The sequence below is a fragment of the Histomonas meleagridis genome (genome assembly GCF_020186115.1).
Source record: "Histomonas meleagridis strain 2922-C6/04-10x chromosome Unknown contig_27, whole genome shotgun sequence".
Taxonomy (NCBI): Eukaryota; Parabasalia; order Tritrichomonadida; family Dientamoebidae; genus Histomonas; species Histomonas meleagridis.
In genome coordinates, this window is record NW_027150844.1 from 819,697 (window position 1) to 838,973 (window position 19,277).

The following is a 19,277-nucleotide window of genomic DNA, read 5'->3' on the forward strand; positions in this document are numbered from 1 at the left end:
AGGTTAAAGTATGACATTTGATATGAAAATATGTTTGATATTTCAGATCACATTTCGGTAAAATATTCTGGCATTTTTATCAAAAACTGGCTGTTGTTCATGAATCCTCGAAATGGCCATAAAATTCTTGGTATTGATCTTGGGACAACATTCAGCTCAGTTGGTTTATTTGAAGGTGGACAAGTTAGTGTTTTAACTAATAATTATGATAAAACATCAACACCATCTATTGTGGCCTTTAAAGGGAACGAAAAAATTGTTGGAGAAAGCGCGCGTTTACAATCATTTCAAATGTTGTCCAATTGCGTGTATGATTCTAAACGTTTGATAGGACGAACATTTGAGAATAACACAATTCCCTCAAATTTGGGTCCATGGCCATTTAAAGTTATCTGTGAAGATGGTAAACCAATGTACGAAGTTCAATACAAAAATAAAACCAAACATTATTCACCAGAGAAAATATCTTCTTTTATACTCAAAGAATTAAAGCAAATTGCCGAAGAATATTGCTCCACCACTATACTCGATGCCGTCATTACTGTACCAGCTGATTTTGACAGTAATCAGCGCGAAGCTACTCGTCAAGCTGGAAAACTTGCAGGGTTAAATGTTGTTCGTGTTGTCGAAGAACCAGTAGCCGCAGCCATTGCATATGGTTTAAACAAATATGAAGAACATGTCAAAATTCTCATATTTGATTTTGGTGGTGGTACACTTGATGTATCTCTTCTTGATGTATGTGGCAACAACTTCAAAGTTATTGCCACCGAAGGTAATTCTAAACTTGGTGGTCAAGATATTGATAATAATCTCATGCAACACTTTGCCAAAATCTTTGCAGACAAATACGGATATAATCCCCTTGATGATCCACTTCATAATTCACGTGCTATTATCCAACTAAAAAGTTCATGTGAAAATGCAAAAATTGCACTTTCAAGGAGTTTTAACACATCAGTTAATTGTCCAAACTTTTGGCAAAATCATGACTTAGTGTGCGAGGATTTTACGCGAGCAGATTTCGAAGATATCAATTATGATATATTCCAAAAAATTCTTGAACCAGTCCAAAAAATTCTTCAAAACAAGGGCCTCGCTAAGCATGAAATAGATAGTGTTGTGTTAGTTGGAGGTAGTTCTAAAATTCCGAAAATTAAAGAAATATTAAATGAATATTTCGGCAAAAATCCGCTTTGTAACATTGACCCATTCACAGCTGTTGTCAAAGGCGCTACGATTATTGCTAATGATATTTCTAAATCTGGACATAATATCATTAGATATGAAAGTGTTATACCTCATAACATTGGTTTGCAAATCGCAGGTGGTAAAATGGACGTATTAATACCTAAAAATACGAAACTTCCAATTTCGATTCCAATAAGTTATACAACAAAAGAAAATGACCAACCTGAAGCAATGATTAGAGTATTTATGGGTGATAACGAATATACATGTTATAATAGTTTGTTATGGCAATACCTAATAGAAGGAATTAACTTTGAAAAACCTGTAATCGTGGTGGAGTTGGACGTGAGTTTGGACGGGATTTTGACAGTGAAAATTGACAGCGAAGATATCGGTCTGTCAAAAAGTGATACATTGGGAAAAGTGGCTCCAGTTTAATAAATAATTATTAGAATAATTTTTGAGGTGGTATATAAATTACAGAAATTGTTATTTTATTGTGATTTTCCTCTTATAGTCGCATCAATTTCATATAAATTCTTGAAAATGAATTCAAATTATAAATTTTAATGATAAATCATTTCATATTCCCTTTATACAAAGATTTTCAATGTCACTTTATTTAACCTTATAGTATTTTCTTCATTTTATCTACTATCAAAGAATAATTAAAATAGAGTTTCTCCTATTTAATTTTATTAATTATTTTATATTTATTTTTTTTCTTAAATAAAGCTTTAAAAAATAATTAGAAGTAATAATGTTATATTAATATAATGAAATTTTTGATTTTTTGGTCATAAATGTAAATAAAATGCAAAGGCATTTGTACAATAAAATATTATTTTACAATTATATGTTAAAATTCCAATATTATAAAAACGAAACATTTTATTTTTATTGCATTCATAAAAACATTATTAATATCGATTCTTTTATTTTTATTCTAAAGCGAATGAAGTAATTTGTTATATGAAGGGAATGGCCATGATTCTTCAGACATTATCATTTCGCACGCGTCGCATCTACTTCTTAACTGATTCATTGCTGGTAATATGACATCTCTTAAATATATTGCTTCATCTTTTAGCACTTTCGAATCATCCAATTTGGCTACTTTTCCTTCTAAATCTTCCAAATCTTCAATTAATTTATCGTATTTATCAGCAATTTCATTTAATGCACTTTCTAATTTCTTGCTTACTCTACCAGCCTTTTTCATCAAGTTTACATCCTTAGCGATTCGAGCGCATTCATCTTGAACGGCTGGAACTATTTCTCTTTGAACCATTTGTAATAAAACTTTTGCTTCAATTGAAACTGTCTTTACATACGAATCCATTTCTACTTCGTATCTAGACAAACATTCGTTTCGAGTTAATACATTATATTTTTCAAACAATTTAATGTTCTTTTCATCGCGATAAGCTTCAAGTGCATCAACAGTATTACTAATATTCGGTAAACCTCTTTTTGTAGCTTCTTCAATCCATTCTTTACTATAATTATTTCCATTGAATATAATTTTTCCATGTTCTTTAATTACGTCAACGATAATTTTATGTTTTTCTTTTTCAACATCAGAAGCATTTTCAAGTCTTTCAGCAAACAAACTAAATGAATCGGCTAAAATCGTATTAAGTATAGTATTAATTTGTGCAATTGATTGTGATGATCCAAGCATACGAAACTCAAACTTATTACCTGTTAATGCCATTGGTGACGTACGATTTCGATCACTATCATCAACAGAAAGATTTGGTATTGCTGGTACTATTTTAACTACACCACTGTTATTATGTTCGCCTTCTTCTGTTTGTAATCCATTAACTTGTTCTAATAATTGAGATGTTGTTTGCTGCCCTAAAAATATCGAAACAATTGCAGGTGGCGCTTCATATCCTCCAAGTCGATGATCATTTGATGGTGATGCTGCACCCATTCGTAATAAATCTGCATATAAATCTACAGAACGTATAAATGCACATATCGATAACAAATATAATGAATCATCTTCAGATGGTAATTTTGGTTTAAATAAATTATAACCATTATCTGTAACAATGCTATAATTATTATGTTTGCCAGATCCATTTAAACCTGCAAATGGTTTCTCATGTAATAAACATGCTAAGTTTTGTTGCTTTGCAACTGTACGCATAAGTTCCATCATCATTTGATTATGATCTGATGCTATATTAACACTTTCATAAACAGGGGCAAGTTCATGTTGCGATGGAGCAACTTCATTATGTTTAGTTTTTGCTGGAACTCCAAGTTCCCATAATTGTTGATCTAAAGCTGACATGAATTTGGAGACTTGAATACGAATATGTGCCATATAATGATCACTAAGTTGTTGGCCTTTAATTGGAAGTGCTCCAAGTAATGTACGACCACAAAGTTTAAGATCTGTTCTCTTGTTATATAAATCACGGTCAATTAAAAAATATTCTTGTTCAGCACCAACGCATGCCATAACACGCTTGGCACTAACTTTAGGGAAAAATTTCAAGAAACGAAGACCTGCTGAGTTAAGTGCTTCACATGACTTTAAAAGCGGCACTTTTCGGTCAAGGGCTTCTCCATTATACGAAAAGAAAACAGATGGAATATAAAGAGTGCCATCACGTACAAAGGCTGGTGACGTGGGATCCCATGTAGTATAACCACGTGCTTCAAACGTGGCTCTAAGTCCACCAGATGGAAAAGATGACGCATCTGGTTCACCTCGAACTAAAGTGTTGGATGGAAAATCAAGCATTGCTTCACCAATTGATGAAGGAACAAAAAATGCATCATGTTTACAAGCAGTGTTATTTGTCATGGGAAGAAACCAATGTGCGTAATGTGTAGCTCCTTGTTCAATAGCCCATTGCATCATGACTTTTGCAACTTCTGGAGCTATAGAAACATCAAGTGGCATTCCATATTCAATTGTTTTGAGATAACTTTCGTAAATGCTTTTTGTTAATCTTTCACGAATAATAGCTTCTCTAAATGTTTTTGAACCATAAATTTTATATAACTCTGGACGGTAGTCCATCGAAGGACTTCTTTTAAATGTATCGAAGTAATTCATGAAGACAAATGAGGCAGATTGTGGCCAAACATTCCATTCAAATACTATTGAAAATAATCTGTTTTATTCAATTCATTGAGAACGTTCTCAAAAACTTAAAAGGCATAAAAATCAGGTTAGATAATTTTTCTGGATTTTGGACTCTTTTGAAGTCAGCACTTGGACATCCTAATTAAGTCATTTTGTGTTGTGTTCATGAGATGATCATCCTCTATAAATTGAAGTTCAACAGGTTTGATGATTTCTCGACATCTCATTTCATGAATTTCCTTAGCATAAGGAAGGGGTGACCTACCTTTCTTAGGACTCCTTGGATCAAATAACATCATGAGGGTTTCTTCATCCATTTGTTCAAAGTTCGACATTTGTCTTTCTAAACGTACGGATTTTAACCATTCAAAAAGTGGTGCGAAAAGTGAACTTTGATCGATTCACATTTGCACTGCAATGGATTTGATGGCACCTCTTCAAAGACAAACTGAATCAAGGGTAAAAGACCTTAAGAATCTCAGGAACGAAACGTTTGATGATTCAATTATGATGAGAAATGTACAAGATGATGTTGACTTGGCACAATTAGAAATGGATCTACAAAGAAATGATGAAGAAGAGTTCGAACTTGCAAACAGAGTGCCAGATGAAATAGTAGAGCAATATGAAATTCAAGAGATATTAGAATCTGCTGATAATGAACCTCCTGATGAATATGATGACGACTTCCCTGAATTGCAATATGAAGAAGGGTGGATGTAACATCCTTTATAAATTTTTAATTGTATACAAAATAAAAAAAAGTCATAAATTTGTTTTTTTTTTAAATACTCACATCAATGAGATAGTATACTATTCATTTAGTTTAGAATACCTTTTAAAAATATTCCGAATTTTTTTTAACTCCCTTTCTCCACTTGAGTGTTCGCATGTTATGAAAACCTTATCTCCAGACGTTAAATTTTTGGCCAGATACACAAATATTGTGTGATGATTCAATTTTTTAATTAATCTGACAATAAATCATTCAATATGATTTTTGGCCACTTGGCATATGCCTCTTTATCATTACCATCCTCCTAAGCCAACTGATGAGTCTTTATATCATCAAACAGCACCTCGAGAAACAACAATCGAAGAATTAAATGAGTATCGAAAACTTCCAACTTATACAACAAAACAAAAAATCATTCAAATAATATTGTTTATTCTTATCGGTATTCCCAAAATTATCGTTGTTGTTCCATATTCACTTGTTGCAGGCCTTTTCTTCTTATTACTTGCCACAATTTGGAGATCTTTAGGTCGTCCTGAAAGCTGGCGTGGCTATCTTAAAAAACTTTGGACTGTAATTGCACGTATTTTCTTATTTATTCTTGGCTTCCATCGTATTCGTTTCCATGGTACTCCAGATCCTGATGCTCGATTTATCGTTGGTAATCACACATGCTTTTTCGATGGATGGCTTTATCTTCCATTTGATGTTCGACCACTTGGTAAGAAAGAACTTCTTGACATTCCTCTTTTCCGCGAAATGAGCGATGTTTATCAAGGAATCCCAGTTGATCGCTCTCGATCCACTGGTCTTACCAAAGTCCTCATAGCGAATGCGCAAGACACCAAGAGTCCAAAAATCCTGATTCTTCCTGAAGGTGCATCTACATCTGGAGATTATATGCTTCGTTTCCATCTCGGTGCATTTCTATCCGATTTGCCTGTGCAGCCCACGTCCATTCGTTATACACTTTATGGAACGTCGAGAAGTATTTCTCACATCTCACATTTCCATCATACACCATATCAAATGATTGTTTTCCTTGGAATTCCATCAATAACTATCGATATTAAACTAATGGATTCGGTATCTTTGAAAACAGAGGGACATAATGATCCAAGAGCATTTGCAGATAAAGTCGCTTTGATGATTGCAAATGATTTGGGCGTTCCATTGCTTTCTTTGTCCTCAAATGCTTTGTTCAAGAAGACTGAAACAAAGCAAAAAACAGATTAGAAAAAAAATGTTTTTGAAATTATTCAAATAGCAAATAAAAATAAACGAATTTTATTCATGTTTTCATATTATATTATAATTTATGGGTTTAATAGTTCGTCTATTTTGTCTTCTTGTGAAGAATCATTGTTTCTTTTTCTTTTGATTAAAACTATGATGACGATAATTGAAATTACAATTACAACTGATACTGAAATTGATATTGCAATTATTACACCTTTTGTTAATATGTTCTGCTTTTGATGTATGATTCGAACTATGTTTTTAAGTGCTTCATCAATTTCAATTTCACATTTTTGGAATATAATTATTGTGATTGAGATATTATTAGTGATGTTTATGGTTTCTTTTTCTCCATTGATAATTCTCATTTTATCATTGGGTGAACGATTTGTTAAGAATGTAAATTTCATTCCATCAAGAAATTGAACTTTTCGTGTTTCATTTGTTTTAGTGATAAGCTCAAGATAATTATTATATATTTTAATAATTGGAATTGGATCAGATGTATCACTCATATTAATCACAGTTGCTTGCATAATTGATTCAGAATATGATTCAAAATCGGTAATAAGATTTTGAACATATAAATAATGATTATTTGATATAAAGCTTATATTTGTAATCTTTAAATAATTGAAAATAACATATTGTTGTATACTTTCGACATCATTTCCGAATTGAAGAATTAAATCTTTTGCGGTTAAATTAAGTACCAAATCAGTATGATTTATTAATGTAACTATTTGTTTTTGATTTTCTTTATTAAGTAATTCTAAATTAACATTGATTAATGACAAAAGAATTAATGATAAGTAAGTAGAACAATCTATATAAAAAACTCTATTATTAACATAATCCATTAATCCATATAATGAATTTAAATCAGAATATATATTTTGGAATTCACATTTATTTTTCGAGCATTTATTATCTTTACATAAACATAATGGCCCATCATGTGGCGCATTTAATGCACAAGTAATAAATTCAGTGTCATCTCTAAAATTATTTGAAATCATGAAATAATGTTCCTTTTGAGAATCAACTTCTACAAATCCATTAAAATATTCTTTGGAAGTTATTGAATTGATTAATGTACCTTTTTCTGCTAATATTGGAATATAATTATCTGGTGATCCCATTTCCCAAATTACTGATCTTGTATTAACTTCTTTTAAACTAATTGTAGAGATAAGTAATTTATCATATTGAGTTTGAGGTGAAATTTTAAAATATGTAAATGTATTCGCAGGAATTCTTATTATGAAATTTGATTTATAATTTGGAAATTCCATGAATTGAATATTGCAAAGTTGTCCAGAATATCCTTTATTACATTTCATTTTCCCATTTTTACAAATTCCATTAGTTAAAGGTATACAATCTAGTGTATTTTTCATTTCAATATAAATTGGATTTAATTTAATATCATTTTGGGTAAATGGACCTACAGCTGTAACAACATATGGAGCATATCCTTCTCCTTCAATTTCAACATTTGAGATAACATGAATTTCATATTCTCCTTTTTCTAACTCTGATATTGGTACAATAACTTTTTCGTTCAATGTTAAATGTTCAGTATCTTGTGTACGATTATTTCCAATATATATTTTTTTAGAAGGAGATATAACAACTAAATCTAAATCATATAAAATAGGAATTAAAGAATCAGGGTTAACAGCAATATCATGTGAACAAAGGACAACTCTAAGTGGAACATTATTATTATTAATTTTAATACTTCCAACGTGATGGATTTCTTCTTTTCTCATTTTAATAAATTTTGTAAATCTTAACCCAAAATCAGTATCATTAAAAGGTAATACTTTTGATAAATCAATTAATCCATGACCAGAATAGCAATCAGGTGTTGAACTTCCATCTTCTCTTGAAGCTGAAGCAATTAAAATTGATTTCAAAAGCAATGAATTAACATTAACAGTTTCATTCAAGTAATATCCATCATAGAGATATTGTGATATGAGAGCAGCTGCACCTCCAGTATTTGGAGCCGCCATAGATGTTCCATCCATATAAATTAAATGGTTCATATAATCTGAGTCATCTGATCCATGATCTCGAACAGGTATTGAATTGGACTTTGCACTTTTTATGGCTGTTCCTGGTGCCATTATATCTGGCTTGATAATTCCAAGATATGATGGACCACATGAAGAGTAACTTGATTTTGAAACATTGTGAAGTGGCTTCATAGAATGTGGGAAATTTTTTATAAGATTTAGTTTTTTACCTATCATTTCTTTAAGTGCATCATCTTGATATGTATGAACATACAATTCACTGTTTTGTTTTTTAATAAAATCATTTTCGAATTCTTGATAAGTATCAAATGAGAAATCATAAAATATCATTTGTATTTGGTAGTTAATTGCCTGTAATTTTAAAAGATTCGTGAATTTTTCATGTTCACTGTAAAATAAATTAATTGCTTCAGTTCCTAATATTAAATATTTTGAAGTTTGAGCTTTTTGTGTGAAATCATTTATGTCTGAAAGATGAAATTCTTTTAAATCAAGTATTTTTGATTCGATCAAACCAGTGGAATTGGTATAAATAGGAATTTCTTTGATGCCATCAGTGACAAGTAATTGATAATAAAAAAGTATGTCTGCTGCTCCTATTGATAATATGTTTTTTGCTGATGATGGACAACTAATTGAATAAGAATCAATTTTTTCTGCTTCATTACCAGCAGCAAAACCAAACAAAATTTTTTCACCAATTGTATCACTATATATTAAATTATCATAGTATCTGTTATCATAACTTGAATATATTTCATCTTTACCCCAGGAATTTGAAAAAACATGTAAATTAGGAGTATTAAATAGTGATGTTATTAATGCATTATAATATGGATCCTCAATATTATTTTCAAAATCGGTAATTCCTCCAAGATATAATAGTTTGGATTCTGGTGCAACACCATTGAATGAACTTATTTTACTATTTGGATTAGAAGCACAACCTGCTATTGTTCCAGCAACATGTGTTCCATGCTCCTCATTTGTCATGCCTTTGTATAATTCTTCCTCTGTCACAGCATTCATATAGAAATATATCTTTCTATGATTTGGCATTGGTTCATTAAATATAAGTGTCGTATTTGGATCATTAAACATTGCATGATGATAATCCAATAATGTATCATAAAATGCAACTAATTGATTCTTACCTGTAATTCCTTTTAGTTCTAAATATCTCGAAATTGATGGATTACCAAAAGAATCATTTTTAAGATCAATATCATTTTGCTGTGTATATCCTGAAGCGATATTATTATATGTTTTGGGTTTCTCATATTTACTAATAGATTCCACTTCATCAAGTTGACTAAGATAATATGTAACTTCTTCTGGATTATTTGTTTCTAAAATCATTGAATTATTTGACTTTGAAATAACATTAAATATATCTGTTTTATATGATTTCATAAAAATCCCGTTAACATATATAAGAGAGGAGTTCATAATTTCATTTAAATTATTAATTTTGTCTTTTGGTTGAAGAGGATAAATCAATGCATTAATTCTTTTGAGATATGAAATTTGTGAAGGTGCTAAAAAAAGTTTATATATGTTTTTATATACCATTTGATGTTTTCCTATATATATCTTATTAGCTTTCAATTGTGAAATATTTGGATATTCTGGAAAATAAACATATGCCCATGTACTTTCTGATGACAAGATTTTTTTTGATTTATCTGTTCTAAAAGCAATCTTCTTACCTAATGCTGTTGAAAATCTAAACTCTTGACTTGCAGCATATGTTGCGAAGATGTAAATAATCATTGTGATATCAAAATAGCCACACCAAATATTTCAATACAACGAAGCCATCTTTTGGTGTTTGAATATATTTTCAAAAGAAAAAAACAATTAACTCAATATTTGAATGAATTCGTTATTACACTACAACCTCAGGTTATGTAACTTGGAACATCTTAAAATTTGACTTAGAATAGAAGTTTTCAAATCGATCACTTTAAAGCAAAATACTTAAATCTTAAGAAAGAAAATAAAATGTGATTGATTTAATTTTTTATTAGAAGATAAACATCATCATTTTTGATTTTCTTGAAAAAATTTCAATTATGAAACATAAAATAACCTCAATATGATGCACATAGTTTGCACTTTGAACGAACATTTTTGTATTATTCCAGTTAATTTTGTCTGATTCAATATTAATATTTTGATTTGACAATTTATTGTTTGAGTCAACTACGAAAATTTGAAAAATGGAAACAACACCATGAATATACATTTCCAAAATGCATTCCAAGTGGTTTTGAACATAAATATAAAACTATGAATTAATTAATTCTTATTCATCGTATTTAAAATCAAACGATGCTTGCATTAGTTCCGACAACTCTTCGTATTGCTTTTGAATTTTTGGAAATGATTTAATTTTGTTTTCATAGAAAGCAATCTGTTCTTTTAATCTACGATTTTCTTCCAATAGATTGTTTATAATTTTTTGATCAGAATCAATTTTAGCAGAAAGATCTTCGAACCTTTTTTTAATTTTTAAAGATTCATTTTTTAATTTTGTATTCTTAGAATCTTTTTGCTTTTTAGAAATATCTTTTTCAAAGAAAAGATCAAGCATTTCATCATCATATGTTTTCTTTTCTTTCTTTTGGTTTTTAGCAAGATTCGACATTGAATAACTTGCAAACTTTTTCAATACATAACGATAGAGGGAATCAGACCAAAATCATTTCATGACTACACGATTTGCGCAAGTTATAATTGGTCCAGCTGGATCTGGCAAGTCTACTTACATTGCCAATGCCAAAAAACATTTTGATGATATCAAAAGAATTGTTCATTGCGTTAATCTTGATCCAGCAGCAGATAGTCTTCCATATGATCCAGAAATTGACATACGTGAAGCCATTGATATCAAAGATATAATGCAGAAACAAAAACTAGGGCCAAATGGTGCACTTGTTTTTTGTCTTGAGTCAGTTGCCATGCAATCAAAATGGTTTGATGAAGTAATTGGCGAACATGAGTATGACTATCTTCTTATTGATATGCCTGGTCAAATTGAATTATATTCACATCTTACAGTTCTTCCAGAATTATTATCAAATTTAACACATAAAGGTTATTCACTTATTATGGTATTTTTAGTTGATGCCCAATTTCTTTCTGATCCTGGTAAGTTTTTAAGTACATCACTTGTTGCGCTCTCGACAATGACGATGCTTGAACTTCCGCACATTAATGTAATTTCAAAATGTGATCTTCTTCCCGAAGAAGACTTAAAGAAAATAGACGACTTTACAGAGATGGAAACATTCGCACTAATGGATAGGATAAAGCCGAATAGCACAATTGCGGAACTTACGAATAAAATTTGCGAATTAATTGACACTTTCCGTCTTGTACAGTTTCGGATGTTGAATCTAAAGGAAGAAGATAGTTTAAGCGATTTGATACAGTCAATAGATATGATAATTCAGTATTATGAAAATGCTGATTATGGAGATGAGGAATTCCATGAGGTAGCAGATGAAGAGGGTGATTACTCTGATTTGATAGAGCTTAGAGAAGGTCCACCCCCATTTTAAATAAGTTTTGTTATGTTTTTTATTGTGCTAAACAAGAAAAATTGTTTTTTAATGTTAAAGATATTTATTCGATTTTTATATATAAAAAAATTATGAGGAAGAAATTTATGGAATTTTGATAGTTGTGATGGAATAAATTAGCGAAAATAACACAAAAATTAAAAAAGTTAGAACCTTAATTGGTTTGAACAGAATCATTATATTTTGCACATCATAAAACTATTAAAGAAATCGAAAATTTTAAGGAAAAAGTTTTCTATGAACATTCTACGATTGCTCATTCGAAACATAATATTTTTATAGGAATTCTATGATTCCTTTGAAGAACTTTTATTGAGCTTTCAAAGAATGATTGTGAACTTCACAAAAAATATGGTAAAGAAGGCCATAATCCATGAAATTGCGAAAATAATGCGAAATGATGAAATAGAAAGACTTCAAGAAATATCATCACAAAATGATTTTAATTTTGCTCAAAGCATTGAACCATCACTTTATGAAAGATGTCATTTATTAATCATAAAAATGTTACATTAATTGATTATGCAGCATTTTTTTCTTCAGTCAAATGTTTTAAATTTTTACTTATGAATGGCGCAAATATAGAAAATACAGGTAAATATGCAATTGGTATTCAAAAATATCATTTCGTTTTTGAAACAACAGCCAATTTTTTTAGGAACGTTAAAAGAGTGCCGTTTAAAAATAATGAACCCAAAATACAAAAAACCACCAAAAAGTTCAAGGCAAATATACCAATTTTTATCAACGTCAACAGTGTCACACGATGTTGACCAAATTTCTGAGCCTACAGCAAAGATAATTACTTCCGTTCAAGATGCAATTAATTCATTAAAAAGAGGTGAAGACCTTATAACTTGTCTAGAACTTTTTTATAACGAACTCAGTGATGTAAAGAAGAGAAATATTTCAGTTCAAATATTGGTTGATTCAGACGTAATTCCATATATCCTACCATATTGTTCTATTGAAAGTCAAATAGATATATTACTTAATGCACTTAGAGTAGCCAATTATCTATCAGTAGTAGATCAAAGTGAAAACTCCGCTTTTCAAAATTTCGATTTTATTAAAAATTTATTAGATCTTCTCAACCCCACCGAACCACACGAAATAAGGAGGCTTGTTCTTAACATTTTCTATAATCTTCTCAAAGATGAAACAATTGGAAATAATATTTTCTTGCAATTGAAAGACCACTCCTTTCTTTCCATCTTATTCACACCTGAGTTTATTGCTTTTATTGATTCTGGGATCAAACAAATTACATATGAAGATACTGAATATATTGATTATATATTTTCTGTGTTTACACAATTTATTCAGTGGCTTCATGATGAAGACCTCCCTGAGCTTCTTTGCTTTGTTCCTTTACTTCTTAAAGGTCTAAATTTTTGTTCACAGTTTTTTCGCGAAGAAATTTTTGAAAGCTTTACAATTATATTTCAGAACCATCAAAACGTCCAAAATTCAATTGAATTCAATATACCCGAAAATCTCATCAAATCATTACAACTTTATCATGACGGAACTGTTCCATATATTTTTGACGTGATTTATTATTTTTGTTGTGACGGGAATTTCGACCCACATTTTCTTACAAAAGATTTTTTTTCAATATGTCAACATTTGTTAACTACATCATCAAACAAATATAAACCACATATAATAAAAACACTTGAACTCTTTATTCCCAACTTTCATAATCTATTGTGGGAAAGTAATATCATATTTAATCTCATTGACATGATGAAAACTGAAATTTGTTCATTGCGAACAAAATGCGCATATTTCTTATTGAACTTTTCGATATTTGCAGATAATATGCAAATCATTGAAATGAGTCAAAAAGGATTCGTGGATCAAATCGCAATAATGTTGAATACTTTTGACTTAAAGGGATTTGTATACGCTTTGGATAAAATGAAAAATTTGGTGATGAGAAATACCGAAGTTTCGGCGCTAATCACAAATTCGGTTGAAATTCATGATGCCGTCGAAGCGATGACCAATGACGAAGATGAAGAAATTGCTCAAATTTCGGAGGACTTCATGAATACTGTTTTTGTGGAAAATGAGGAATGAGATTATTATTTTTTGTTTTGTATGTAAAAAACCTCAAATGAATCCCTATTTTCTATTTTATCAAACTGAAATGTATTTATTATTTATATTTCGTGTACATTCGCGAATGTATTTATTATTTATATTTCGTGAGATACATCAAAACTTTTCATGAAATATACTATTTACTAAATAAGAAAATCATATGGTAGAAGAATCATACATAGTTGTGCTTAAGACTGATTCAGTATAATTTTTGTTCAAAAAGACAATCAGATTCACAAAATTTATTCCAGCATTTTATTCTCAGTTAGCGGTGAATAAAAATATAAAGTATTTAAAATGTCTTCCAAACGTTGGTTCAAATAATATTTAAAATATTCTATAAGATCTCTTAAATTCCAATTGAACTGTTTCAATTCCAAGTAAACGTGAAAAAAGTGACAATTGACAATGGAAAACCCTCAAGTTAATGATAATTTGGATGATATGGTAGATCTACCTTCGTCTAATGATTATTGTACGAATCAAGCCCCCATGAAGATTGATAAGATAAGTCATTGTTCAGCAATTTTTTATCTTTTTTTAATTTGCGTTACATTACTTTGTGTACTATTTACCTCGTTTTTAGGTTTAAGCAAATTTTCTTCAAATAGGGTTGAATTTCCAATAACAAATAAAACCAGGTTTGATTTCTATAATACACCTATAGAACTTATTCCAGAATATAGCTTTGCTGCATTTCAATTTGCTCTTTATAAAGATCTTGACAGTTTAACAACAGAAGCGACATTAGACATCAATTTTAATTTCACAAAAGAAAATGGTGAAAAATTACGAAAAATTACAAGACAATCCAAAGGCACCAAAGTTCACTTTAGACAAGCATCGCAACTTTCTGAATTTGTTGATGTTTATTCTACTCATCACATTTATCCTGGGAATTATTATGGTTCACTTTCCATCACTGGGGATCTCTCATCATTTCAACTTTGTTCTATTAGTTGGGATGTTGGTAATCCAGTTATTCATTATTATCAATTATCTCTTCAATTTATATTTTTACTTTTTTCCACCATCATAACACTTATCATTTTCCTTACTAACAAGAAATACGATCCTAGTGAGATTTCCACTGAATTTAATAATTTTGTTGCCACACTTATTTCATTTGTCATTGTTGGCACTTTTTCGATGTTCACCGTTAACAATTTTATATGGGACTTATTTTTGCAGCTATTTCGATTGCTTACTATTATTTTATTTAAGCTTAGTTTCATAACACTCATTACATCTGTTCGAATGCAACGAAACCCGAAAGCAATTGATGAACTCATTACACAATTTTCATATATATTAATTATTGGAACAGAAGTTGTTGTCCATATCATCAAATTCTTTAGTGTATTTGAAGTTAATCAACTTACATATGAACTTCATGCACACAAAATGAAACAAATTGCTGACATTGTTTATGTTATAGTATTAACATATCAAAACATTTTATCAATTAAATCCGTAAATGAAGGCGAAAGATTTCGATTTGTCATCTACATATTTTGTATTATAATATATTACGTATCAGATAGTTTGGCACATTTCGCTGCTGTTAGAAGAAATACATTCCAATTCTTAATTGTCGATGAAATCATTATGAATACTGCAATGTTTTGTTTGATTGTGGTATCATTATACTTCCATGCACCACAGAAAGAAATAAGCGTCGAAGAATATAGAGATATAGACTCAGAAGAAAACAATCAAGAACAAGATGGCACTTCATTACTTGCTGATAATTAAATAAATGTAATTTTAGATAATGTGAAATGACTATTTATGTCCTGTGATTGAATGGTTTACTCGGGACTTTTGAATTATGAAGTCGTAATCAATTGATTTGAGAGCAAATTTTTCTCCCGAATTCAGAAGTATACTGAAAAAGTGAAATATCGTCGGAACGTTATTTAGCAAAAAACACCTTGTCTGTGATCATCAATTCGATTTTTACAAAATTAATTAATGATTAACATTAATTCGAGTATATCTGACATTTTTTGAATCATTAGAAATGTCTTTGTTTTGTTTGTTATATGTTGGATTAAAAATAACGATGAGCTTGCATTTTTTTGGCAAAAAAAGTGATGAATTTGAATACAATAACCGTCTCCAAAATTTCTGGGAAAGATCATTTCATATAACATTTCTCGACATTTAAATTATGCAACTTCAATTTAAAAATAATAGCACATTAAAATCTACAAAAAAGGAAAGAAAAAAAGCAATATTTCAAGAATCTGAAGGTCCGCCACAAGTACCTAAAATTAATCAACAAATTTGTGCTGAAAATGCAAGAGGAATTTACGAAAACATAATGACAGGAAATCCAGAAGAAATAAAAACGGCCCTCCTCAGCTTTCCGTTTTTGTTTTGTAATGAAATAACAGCACGTTGTCCAACACCTGAAATTGTCGACATAATTTTTAATTTTTCTTTATCACAAGACAGCGATGTTGCATATCCTGCACTTGCGTGTATTTGCACCATATTTGAAACATTTCCAGAAGTCCGAGAATTTTTATTTGCCCGTGAATTTTACACACAAATGCCAAGATTTTTTAATGAAAATGATATGCTTTGGCACATTTCAATCCTCTGGGATCTCGATCCACGAATCATGCAATATCTAATTTCTTCCGGCTTAATTCCTTTCATCATTCAAAACATTCAACAGTCAGAACTTGATTATTTTAAACAAGCACTTGAACTTTACACCAAACTTCTTAATAAAGAAGTTCCTGAAGCTATTGAACAAGTTCGAGAGCTTTTATTACATCTTACATTTGATCAAAAAAGTAAGAAGCAAGTTGACTCCTTAAATTTTTTATATGCTGCATTACCAATTGTTGAAGAAGATCTTCGTAACGCCAGTTTTTTTGATGTTTTTATTCCCAAAATTTTAAGTTTTGAAGCAAATGAACTTTCTGTAGCCTTTTCTATTGTCGAACGCATTTCTTATTTCCAAGAATATGCCATATATTTATATAACAAAGACATCATTTCTATTATTCATGCCTTATTTACAATGGAAGAAGAGTTTAGTCAACCCAATCCGCGAGTTAGTTCATTAAATATATTAGCAAACATTGCGCATTTAGGCATTGATTATATTAAGCCTATGTTATCTACACCAATTATTGACGATATATTATGCTTTTTTAGACAAGGACAATATGAAGAACGACTTGTAGCAGTACGATTTATCACAGAATTAATTAAATATGTTACGAATTATACCGAAATCCAAAACTTTATATATCAAAATGATATACTTGAAATATTAATGGAAATATTACAAACAAATTATGACCAATGTTTTGTGGATATATTAGAAGCATTTCATTCATTGTATGAGAAACATTCAATAACAAATTTAATCATTGAAGAATTAGATCAACAATTTGTTGATATATATTTCTCGGATGAATTCATTGAAACATTACAAAATATTCAAAACATGGAAAATGTTGAAGAAGATCAAAACTTCACCAAATTACAAGGTATGATACAGACTATTTTAGAAGAACTGAACCCTTCTTAAGACAAAAGCTTGTGATGTTTTTGCGTTTTTATTCATGTTTTTAAATAAAATAATTTTTGGTTGTTGATAATTTTTGGGAAAATTATCTATGAAAAGTGTATTTGCAAAGTTTATTTTATTTTTGTATTGAATTATTCCAAATTTATTTTCTCAATTAGAAGCTTTTCTGAACTTTGACGATAACTTCAAATAAATGTACAATAAACCGAACAAGAACGATAACGGCTATCGAATAATCATTACATGTCCAAAAGAGCTGGCTGGAATTATTCAAAGAAATTGCCAATGACCCCTGACCCATTACATGCAGGGACTGCACCTGATAGAACTACTTCTACTTCTCGTTTACATTTAAGACAATGTAACTTTTGGAAATACGGTAAATGTAATTGGGGATGGAGCTGTAGATACCTTCATGGAAATACTCTTGCCGATGATCCTAGGAGACCTGAATATCGTGGACCTCCTGTAGATTTTACTCAATATCCTAGGCCTTTGCCTACATCTCCACGTTTCAATTATTCTCCTGGAAACTTTCACGCTGATGATGCATCAAAAATGGTAGCCTTACGTAATGCTGTCGTAGAGATTGTTTGGACAAATGAAACTGATAGAAAGTTTGGAAAATCAACACAAGAATTATTACTTAGAAATTCCATTGACGTCTTGCAAAGAGATTCTCACCTAGTCAATCCTGATCAACTCAATGACATGATTGAACAAAAAGATAGTGATTTTATCATCTACATAGATAATTCAGTCATCAATATCTATCCACAAGGCATTGCAGTGCAACAATCCAAGCTTGTAGATTACATACATCGTCATTGGGATGAGGAAAGTAATAATCTTAGTCCTGATCAAATTGAATTATTAACAAATTCCGACATCGAAAACATCACAACCAAACTTACAAACACAGAACACATCTCCAGCCTTATCCAAGATTTCCAAGACAAAGTTTCGGAAGCATTAGCCTCGATGCATTCTGCCGAGAATCAAATTCCCAAGCAAAAACTCGAAGATTATCGCTATGAATTTTCAGTATTATTTGGGAAGCTCAATTTAGCCAACTCCACCATTGCTGATTCGATCATATATACACCACAAGAACGATTCAAAGGAACTATAGTCATGAATCGACCAGAGCCGCCGAAAGGAATTTCGATTTACTTACAACGGACCGTATCATATTTCATTGCGCAATCACTTACACAAGTACATTTGTGTCTTTATCATGTTAACCAAATGATTGGCTGTCTGACGACTAAAGGGCCAATGTTCGCAATCCCACAATCAGGAAGTACGTGTGTACATCCATCGCCATTTTGCTTCATGGAATGTTTCAGTCTTTTAGCGAACGAAGATAGAAATGGTAACGACTTCGCACAGAGAATTAACGCAATAGAACCAGACAGTGGATCTGTGGACGTGACTCCAAATTATACACTTTCGTTTAGATATAGAGGCCTCGGGGGTGGTTATATGGGAGGACAATATGGGCAAAATGGTTTTTATTCAAACTATTTGTAATAGTTTATTTAATTGAGGAATTAGTAAAATATGAAATATCCGATTCACTACACATATTTGTTGGAAATGAAGTTAAAATTTTGTGACTTGAAAAAACTGATTTTCATTGAATTTGTGGAAATTTTCATTGAATTTTGTGTGGTTTATTTATTTCAAAGTTGGCGGTTGGGAT

General features: G+C 30.4%; 6 protein-coding genes across 6 annotated transcripts; 5 read left to right on the top strand and 1 right to left on the bottom strand.

Annotated features, from left to right (window-relative positions):
• Positions 1 to 99: 99 nt before the first annotated feature.
• Positions 100 to 1,629, top strand: GO595_004721 (hsp71-like protein; the record flags this gene model as incomplete). The annotated part of the gene is made up of 1 exon (XM_067917884.1): positions 100 to 1,629. One exon carries the CDS (start codon positions 100 to 102, stop codon positions 1,627 to 1,629), a length of 1,530 nt encoding a protein of 509 aa, XP_067775303.1.
• Positions 1,630 to 2,137: 508 nt separating this feature from the next.
• Positions 2,138 to 4,273, bottom strand: GO595_004722 (glutamine synthetase type III; the record flags this gene model as incomplete). Its single annotated transcript, XM_067917885.1, has 1 exon — positions 2,138 to 4,273. The coding sequence occupies one exon, from the start codon at positions 4,271 to 4,273 to the stop codon at positions 2,138 to 2,140; it is 2,136 nt and encodes a 711-aa protein (XP_067775304.1).
• A 456-nt stretch (positions 4,274 to 4,729) lies between these two features.
• Positions 4,730 to 5,026, top strand: GO595_004723 (uncharacterized protein; the record flags this gene model as incomplete). Its single annotated transcript, XM_067917886.1, has 1 exon — positions 4,730 to 5,026. The coding sequence occupies one exon, from the start codon at positions 4,730 to 4,732 to the stop codon at positions 5,024 to 5,026; it is 297 nt and encodes a 98-aa protein (XP_067775305.1).
• A 292-nt stretch (positions 5,027 to 5,318) lies between these two features.
• On the top strand, positions 5,319 to 6,275 carry GO595_004724 (Acyltransferase family protein; the record flags this gene model as incomplete). Its single annotated transcript, XM_067917887.1, has 1 exon — positions 5,319 to 6,275. One exon carries the CDS (start codon positions 5,319 to 5,321, stop codon positions 6,273 to 6,275), a length of 957 nt encoding a protein of 318 aa, XP_067775306.1.
• Positions 6,276 to 11,034: 4,759 nt separating this feature from the next.
• On the top strand, positions 11,035 to 11,889 carry GO595_004725 (GPN-loop GTPase 3; the record flags this gene model as incomplete). The annotated part of the gene is made up of 1 exon (XM_067917888.1): positions 11,035 to 11,889. One exon carries the CDS (start codon positions 11,035 to 11,037, stop codon positions 11,887 to 11,889), a length of 855 nt encoding a protein of 284 aa, XP_067775307.1.
• A 4,303-nt stretch (positions 11,890 to 16,192) lies between these two features.
• On the top strand, positions 16,193 to 19,105 carry GO595_004726 (uncharacterized protein; the record flags this gene model as incomplete). The annotated part of the gene is made up of 2 exons (XM_067917890.1): positions 16,193 to 17,093; positions 17,883 to 19,105. The coding sequence occupies 2 exons, from the start codon at positions 16,193 to 16,195 to the stop codon at positions 19,103 to 19,105; spliced, it is 2,124 nt and encodes a 707-aa protein (XP_067775308.1).
• Positions 19,106 to 19,277: the final 172 nt, after the last annotated feature.